General features: G+C 50.3%; 1 protein-coding gene across 1 annotated transcript; it reads right to left on the reverse strand.

Annotated features, from left to right (window-relative positions):
* Positions 1 to 687: 687 nt before the first annotated feature.
* On the reverse strand, positions 688 to 3,550 carry LOC123150235 (translation initiation factor IF-2). The gene is made up of 2 exons (XM_044570072.1): positions 3,412 to 3,550; positions 688 to 3,288 (listed from the first exon to the last, which is right to left on the reverse strand). Exons 1-2 carry the CDS (start codon positions 3,481 to 3,483, stop codon positions 1,150 to 1,152), a joined length of 2,211 nt encoding a protein of 736 aa, XP_044426007.1. The 5' UTR covers positions 3,484 to 3,550; the 3' UTR covers positions 688 to 1,149.
* Positions 3,551 to 9,036: the final 5,486 nt, after the last annotated feature.

Below are 9,036 nucleotides of genomic sequence, written 5' to 3' on the forward strand. Positions count from 1 at the left end.
CAAAGAGGGAATTCAGTGGGATTCAGAGACGAAATGTTTGCTACAACTTAGGAGATGAACATGGCAGCGGCTAGGGTTCAACCCAAATACTTACAAGAGATAAGAAGATACCCTGCCTCTAGGCTTACACGGACAGCCAGCATCCAAGAAAACAGATAAACAGTAGAAGATTCTAGAGCCTCGGATCCGAGATGGACGGACGGTGCTCAGTCATCAGCCGCAGCCAAGATGAGAGACAAACAGTAGAAGATTCTAGACCCTCGCATCGGAGATCAGTCACCAGCCGCAGCCAAGATGAGCTGCGGGTGAAGAGTCAAAGTGTTGAATTTCTTGAGTAATCTTGATGAGATAGAGCTTCAGATTGATGGGTCCTGACACTAGGACTCCGGCTGTACATCCTAATGGACTGACTGACTGACTGACTATAGGTGTTGTTGTAATCTTCTTGCAATCTTGCATCTAGTCTAGTGCACAAGATGGATCTGGTTCGCGGTCCATACATTCACCCCCTGATCTTTCCATCGTACCGCGAACCAGGCTAGTAAGTATGATCTAAACTCTAGAGAAAGCAAAAGAGGGGAAGCAAGTCCACTTAACACCTTTCCTTTAACCCAGCAGCCAGCCCTACATCACAAACTACAAACAAAATCCTTCCAAATGTGCCAGCCACCGTACAGCCATTACAAGTACAAGGATCTCCAATCTGGAAGCTTCTCGCATTCAGTTAATATAATAATAATGTGTTGCATTGCAGTATTACAAGCTAATGTGCAAATGTTTCACCATTGAAGCATCTTTTTTATTATTATTTTGCCCATTCTACTATGCTCCACTTCAAAATTTCAAGTCTAGCTCTGTTTGACACAAAGAAAAATAATAATTAATGCGACTAAGAATTACTAGAAAATAGCAACATCGTTAATACTTACTATATTATATGTGATCTGACACAAAATATAGAAAGATTTAGCAAAAGAGAATGTTACTAACGGCTTGCTTACATGCATCAACCAATCGAGCACTCGCTGGGGAGCCCCAGCCCAGAGAGACTAGACTCAAATCACACATCCAGCATGCATCTTCAGGCCAGGCCTGGTTTCCTTTCCTACACATGGACTAGCTTCTTCAGACATGTCTCCAAACCAGGTTTCAATCAAAGCAAGGCCCTCTCTTCATTACCATGGACACAAAATCACCTGCCACTGGATTCTCCGTTCTAAGAAGTGCTCCATTGGTTCCAGTTGACACGACATTACCTGATATTGGATTCTCAAGCGCCCCCTTCATCCCAGTTGACACAGTATCTCCAGCTTCAGTTTCAGCCAACATTGCTGCTGCTGGCTTCTTCTCTTTTCTTGGCCTCCCACGCCCTCTCTTGATCCCCGCAGACCCAGCGTCAGCAGGCATTGCTGCTGCTGCTGTCTTGTCCTTTCTTGGCCTCCCACGCCCTCTCTTGATCCCCGTCGACGCAGCGTCAGCAGGCATTGCTGCTGCTGCTGTCTTGTCCTTTCTTGGCCTCCCACGCCCTCTCTTGATCCCCGTCGACGCAGCACCTCCAGTTAATTCAGCAGGCCTTGCATCTCCAGCTTCCGTGAACCTTGCAGCTCCAGTTAATTCAGCAGGCCTTGCATCTCCAGCTTCCATGAACCTTGCAGCTCCAGTTAATTCAGCAGGCGTTGCATCTCCAGCTTCCATGAACCTTGCAGCTCCAGTTAATTCAGCAGGCCTTGCATCTCCAGCTTCCATGAGCCTTGCAGCTCCAGTTAATTCAGCAGGTGTTGCATCTCCAGCTTGAGCAGACATTGCTGCTGCTGGCATTTCCACTTCTAGTTGCTCACCCCCTCTCTTGATTCCCGTTGACCCAACATCCCCGGCTTGAGTAGACATTGCTGCTGTTGGCTTCTCCACTTCCGGTTGCACGCCCCCTATCTTGATTCCGGCCGATGCAACATCTCCAGTTTCACCAGACATTGCTGCTGCTGCTGCTGGGTTCTCCTTAATTGGCCAACCATGAGCTCTCTTGACTCCCATCGAATATCCAGTTTGAGGAGGAGCAGGTGTTGCATCTCCAGTTTCTTCTGCTGATAGTCTGTACATTCTTGGCCTCCCGCGCGGTCTCTTGATTACTGACGACGTAGCATCAACAGAGCACCTTGCAGTTTCTGGTGGGTGCTTGTCTATCATTAGTGGCCTCCCAGTCCCACTCCCAGGAGACCCTGTAGGAGCTAGCATTGGTCTTCCACACCCTACCTTAATCCCCCGCCTTGACGCTGGTGGAGTTGGAGGAGGCATTGTTGCTTCCTGTGATTGTTGGTCCTCCTTTCTCGGCCTCCCACGCCCTCTCTTGATCTTGATGATGCCACCGGTTGACGACGCGGTTGGAGTGGGAAGAGGATTTGTTGCTTCCTGTGATTGTTTCTCCTCCTTTCTCGGCCTCCCACGCCCTCTCTTGTTGATCTTGATGATGCCAACAGTTGACGACGCGGTTGTAGTTGGAAGAGGCTTTGTTGCTGCTTCCTGTGATTGTTGGTCCTCCTTTCTCGGCCTCCCACGCCCTCTCTTGTTGATCTTGATGATGCCAACAGTTGACGACGCGGTTGTAGTTGGAAGAGGCTTTGTTGCTGCTTCCTGTGATTGTTGATCCTCCTTTCTCGGCCTCCCACGCCCTCTCTTGATCTTGATGATGCCACCAGTTGACGTATCGCCGCCTCCCAGGGAGGGGGACGGCTGTAGCTTCCTTGGTCTCCCACGGCCTCGCTTAGTCACCGAGTAAGCTGCATCCCCAGATAGAGAGAGCACAGACCTAGCAGCAGCAGAATGCTGTGTTTGCTCTCCCTTTGCAAGACAGGGTTCAGGCGTTGCTGCAGCAGTGGTGGTGTGAGCAGACAGCATAACCACAACCTTCTTCCGCGGGCGCCCCCGGCCTCGCTTCTCTCCCAGAACATGAACAGGAACAGGCACATGCAGAGGAGTGTAGGCAGCATCATCTTCGTCGTCCTCCTCCTCCTCACTGCTACTCTGGAAGTGGAACCCAGACTGATCATCGGAATCGAGATCGGGACTGTGTGGCCTCCTAGTGGTGGGCGAGTGGTGGTGGTGGTCGGAGGAGAAGAAGTAGGAGAATAATCCGGAGGTGCAGAGGACGCCCTGGGTGACGAGGCGGCGGAGGTGGGCGGAGAGGAGCGCGTCGTGGCTGACGGGGAGGCCGGTGAAGCGCGCGGCGATGAATCCGGCGATGGCGGAGCGGTCGGAGGCGCCTCCCAGCTCCGCCAGCGCGTAAGTAATCATCTGCAAGAAGCAAGATCCATCCATCCATCTATCAGATTCAGCGGGGAGGGAAGCGAGATTGGAGAAAGAAAAGGTGTTAGCGACACAAGCAGACGAGAGGAGAGGAGAGGAGAGGGAGCTTGCGTTGGTGTAGGTCGGGTGGGGGCGGTCGGGTGCGGCGGCGGGCGGCGCCGCCGACGGGGAGGTGACCACCATTGTCCGTCCGTCCTCTGCTTCCTCCGCCTGTAGCGTCGTGGGTGGGGGGGATTGATAGGTTTATGGACATGGGCTGATTGGGTTAATAATACGAAGGAAGGAAATTGCTGGGCCCACCATTTACTTTCTCTCTCATCCCTAAAAAAATACTAGTACTACTTTCTCTCTCTACAAAAACCTCTCCTTTCCATCTACGTCCACTGCAAAAATATATATATGAGTGATGATGCGTTGATCTCCTCACATGGCATGTTTAAGTGTCACATCTATTGGAATATAAAGTGAGATTTAATGGTCCATGTGCTCCAACACCAACTCCAACCGAGCGACGGTGGACAGTCAAGCGGGTCCACCTCGGGCGTAAAACACGGAGAGGCGATTGCGAGGCGATCGGCTCGATAGCTAGGGTTAGGGTTTTGCGGCCGGTGGTGCTGAGGATCGCGACGGTACGGGAGGAGGCGACGGCGTCTCCAAGCGTGACTGAGCCGGCGTGCAGTTCTCTCTCCGGTCAAGAAGACATGGAGGAGAGGAAGAATGAAGGTGTTGCGGCAGCGAGGGATCCAACAGCTGCTCACGGGACGGCGGCGGCGGTAGGGGCGAAGACACAAAATCCGACGGCTACACCGCGACCGCTGGTGCAAAGGGAGACGATAGACACTGCGATGCGGACGCCACTGGGCTCCCATAGCAGGAACTCCTCGGTGTCCCCGGGCTTGACGGCTCGGCTGGGAGTCCTGGTACTGACGGAGAAGGAAGCGCAGGGTTTTGTCTTCAAGGAATCGGACCAGGAACATGTCCGGCCGGCAAGGTGGTTGGCGATCGGGAAAGCTTTTACACCCAGGCCGATCAATAAGAGTGCTTTGGAGAAATCCATGGCAAGGGCCTGGGGTCTTCATAGAGAAGCACAATTCAAGATCATAGGAAGAAATCTCTTTGTGGTAACTTTCGGTAGTGAAGGAGATTGGAGACATGCTTTGAACAATGGCCCATGGTAGTTTGATTTTAATGTGTTAGTGCTCAAGGACTATGATGGAGTAACTAGGCCATCCGAGATGACGTTTGAAGCTGTGGATGTTTGGGTCCGGGTTGAGGATTTGCCTTTAGACAAGAGATCAAAAGCTTTCGGAGAAGGACTTGGGAATTGGCTGGGCAAGGTGGTGAGGGTGGATGTGGAGAAGGATGGATTTGCAAAGGGGTCGGAGCTGCGTTTCAAAGTCAAATTACCTGTCATTGAGCCTCTTGTAAGGGGTTTTTATCTAAAGAAATCTGAGGATGACCTGGAGAAGACTTGGTTCGACTTCAAATATGAAAAGATACCGCATTTTTGTTTTGATTGCGGAAGACTGGTTCATGGTGCAGGTGGTTGTGTCCCGGCCGTGGATCCTGAACAGCAGTGGGGCGAATGGCTAAGGGCATCCCCAGGTTACTCGATGGAGCACAAAGAGGGATCGTTCCGTGGCCCGTCAGGAAGCGCCAACAGCTTCGGAAGTGTGAGATCTAGTGAAGGCGAAAGGAATAGCAGGAAGACAGGTACTGTACGTGATCTTCCCACAAAGCGTAACCTGCACAATGAGTTTACTACACCGGACGCTTCCCGCACTGGTGGGGATGGCAAGGGGGGAGGCAAGGATGGCAACAACTCCAATAAGCAGAATCAAGAAGAAGAGGTATTGAGGGAGAGAGATTTGCGGGATGATCTAGAGCAGAAGAGGGAGAGGGAGATGCGCTCAAAGTTAAGACAGCGATAACAGGAGAAGCAAGCTGAGTTAAGGTACAAATACATGCAGTACGGTCAATGGGATCATGATGGTGCGGGATCATCAAGCCAATTTGGGGGGAAAGAGCGGAGACACGGTTACTATGTTCGCAAGCCCAGGCCAGAGTATACGGCAGTGCAGTGTTCTACGAGTAGTCCAAGACATGAGCCCCAGAGAGAGAGAAAGAGGAGGCCAAGGTAGTATTGGGTGGCTAAAGGTGAGGGTGATAAGCAGGAAGGACATGATACATTTGTTCGCGATATGAGGCAGAAAACCTCGTCCGTGTTTGATCGTATTGAGGAGCACAATGATACATCGGCGGACCCTGTGAGGCAGGGCTGCCGGGCACAATGAGTCTATTGGCCTGGAACTGTCGAGGACTGGGGTTGGACTCGACAGTTGGCGAGCTTAGAGACCCGATACGGTCATACAACCCAGCGATGGTGTTCTTATCGGAGACAAAAAAGAGTGCAAAATCAATGGAGAGGCTCAAGTGGAGTCTAGGGTTTAGGCAAGGAGTGGTGGTGGATTGTGTAGGGAAGAGTGGTGGTTTGGCTTTGTGGTGGAGAGATCTGTTGGAAATATGCCCTAGAGGCAATAATAAAATGGTTATTATTGTATTTCCTTGTTCATGATAATTGTCTATTATTCATGCTATAATTGTATTGACCGGAAACCGCAATACATGTGTGAATACATAGACCACAACATGTCCCTAGTGAGCCTCTAGTTGACTAGCTCGTTGATCAATAGATGGTCATGGTTTCCTGACCGTGGACATTGGATGTCATTGATAACGGGATTACATCATTAGGAGAATGATGTGATGGACAAGACCCAATCCTAAGCATAGCACAAGATCGTGTAGTTCGTTTGCTAAAGCTTTTCTAATGTCAAGTATCATTTCCTTAGACCATGAGATTGTGTAACTCCCTGATACCGTAGGAGTACTTTGGGTGTACCAAACGTCACAACGTAACTGGGTGGCTATAAAGGTGCACTACAGGTATCTCCGAAAGTGTCTGTTGGGTTGGCACGAATCGAGACTGGGATTTGTCACTCCGTATGATGGAGAGGTACTCGGTAATGCATCATCATAATGAGCTCAATGTGACTAAGTAGTTAGTCACGGGATCATGCATTACGGAACGAGTAAAGTGACTTGCCGGTAACGAGATTGAACGAGGTATTGGGATACCGACGATCGAATCTCGGGCAAGTAACATACCGATTGACAAAGGGAATTGCATACGGGATTGCTTGAATCCTTGACATCGTGGTTCATCCGATGAGATCATCGTGGAACATGTGGGAGCCAACATGGGTATCCAGATCCCGCTGTTGGTTATTGACCGGAGAACGTCTCGGTCATGTCTGCATGGTTCCCGAACCCGTAGGGTCTACACACTTAAGGTTCGGTGACGCTAGAGTTGTTATGGGAAATAGTATGTGGTTACCGAAGGTTGTTCGGAGTCCCGGATGAGATCCCGGACATGACGAGGAGCTCCGGAATGGTCCGGAGGTGAAGATCGGTATATTGGACGAAGGGTATTGGAGTCCGGAATTGTTTCGGGGGTACCAGGTGATGACCAGCGTGTCCGAAAGGGGTTTCGGAGGCCCCGGCAAGCGTTGGGGGGCCTTATGGGCCAAGGGGAGAGGGCACATCAGCCCACTAAGGGGCTGAGCGCCCCTCCCACCCCATCTCACGTAACCAGGAGAGGTGGGGGCGCCACCCCTAGGGCAGCCGCCCCTCCCGGCTTGGGGGCAAGTTTCCTAGGGGGTGGGGGCGCCCAAACCCATCTAGGGTTTCCCCTGTGGCCGCCGCCCCTCCCCTAGGGAACCCTAGGGCGCCTCCCCTCCTCCCTTCCCCCTATATATAGTGAGGGAGAGAGAGGGCAGCCGCACCCTTCCCCTGGCGCAGCCCTCTCCCTCCTCCAACACCTCCTCCTCCTCCGTAGTGCTTGGCGAAGCCCTGCCGGAGAACCACGAGCTCCATCACCACCATGCCGTCGTGCTGTCGGAGTTCTCCCTCAACTTCTCCTCTCCCTTGCTGGATCAAGAAGGAGGAGACGTCCCCGGGCTGTACGTGTGTTGAACGCGGAGGCACCGTTGTTCGGTGCTTAGATCGGATTCGGCCGCGATCTGAATCGCTTCGTGAACGACTCCACCGACCGCGTTCTTGTAACGCTTCCGCTTAGCGATCTTCAAGGGTATGAAGATGCACTCCCTCTCTCTCTCTCGTTGCTAGTCTCTCCATAGATTGATCTTGGTGATGCGTAGAAAATTTTGAATTTCTGCTACGTTCCCCAACAGTGGCATCATGAGCTAGGTCTATTGAGTAGTTTCTATGCACGAGTAGAACACAAGTTGTTGTGGGCGTTGATTTTGTTCAATATGCTTACCGTTACTAGTCCTATCTTGTTTCGACGGTATTGTGGGATGAAGCGGCCCGGACCGACCTTACACGTACACTTACGTGAGACCGGTTCCACCGACTGACATGCACTTGTTTCATAAGGTAGCTAGCGGGTGCCAGTCTCTCCCACTTTAGTCGGATCGGATTCGATGAAAAGGGTCCTTATGAAGGGTAAATAGCAATTGGCATATCACGTTGTGGTTTTGGCGTAGGTAAGAAGCGTTCTTGCTAGAAACCTATAGCAGCCACGTAAAAACTTGCAACAACAATTAGAGGACGTCTAACTTGTTTTTGCAGCATATGCCGTGTGATGTGATATGGCCAAGAAGGATGTGATGAATGAAATATATGTGATGTATGAGATTGATCATATTCTTGTAATAGGAATCACGACTTGCATGTCGATGAGTATGACAACCGGCAGGAGCCATAGGAGTTGTCTTTATTTATTGCATGACCTGTGTGTCATTGAATAACGCCATGTAATTACTTTACTTCATTCCTAAACCGTTAGCCATAGTAGTAGAAGTAATAGTTGGCGAGACAACTTCATGGAGACACGATGATGGAGATCATGGTGTCATGCCGGTGACGATGATGATCATGGAGCCCCGAAGATGGAGATCAAAAGGAGCAAAATGATATTGGCCATATCATGTCACTATTTGATTGCATGTGATGTTTATCATGTTTATGCATCTTATTTGCTTAGAACGACGGTAGTAAATAAGATGATCCCTCATAAAATTTCAAGAAAGTGTTCCCCCTAACTGTGCACCGTTGCGAAAGTTCGTTGTTTCGAAGCACCACGTGATGATCGGGTGTGATAGATTCTAACGTTCACATACAACGGGTGTAAGCCAGATTTACACACGCGAAACACTTAGGTTGACTTGACGAGCCTAGCATGTACAGACATGGCCTCGGAACACAAGAGACCGAAAGGTCGAACATGAGTCGTATAGTAGATACGATCAACATGAAGATGTTCACCGATGATGACTAGTCCGTCTCACGTGATGATCGGACACGGCCTAGTTGACTCGGATCATGTATCACTTAGATGACTAGAGGGATGTCTATCTGAGTGGGAGTTCATCAAATAATGTGATTAGATGAACTTAATTATCATGAACATAGTCAAAAGGTCTTTGCAAATTATGTCGTAAGCTCGCGTTTTAGTTCTACTATTTAGATATGTTCCTAGAGAAAATATAGTTGAAAGTTGATAGTAGCAATTATGCGGACTGGGTCCGTAAACTGAGGCTTGTCCTCATTGCTGCGCAGAAGGCTTATGTCCTTAATGCACCGCTCGGTGTGCTGAACCTCGAACGTCGTCTGTGGATGTTGCGAACATCTGACATACACGTTTTGATGACT

This window comes from Triticum aestivum, chromosome 1B (genome assembly GCF_018294505.1).
Source record: "Triticum aestivum cultivar Chinese Spring chromosome 1B, IWGSC CS RefSeq v2.1, whole genome shotgun sequence".
Classification (NCBI taxonomy): Eukaryota; Viridiplantae; Streptophyta; class Magnoliopsida; order Poales; family Poaceae; genus Triticum; species Triticum aestivum.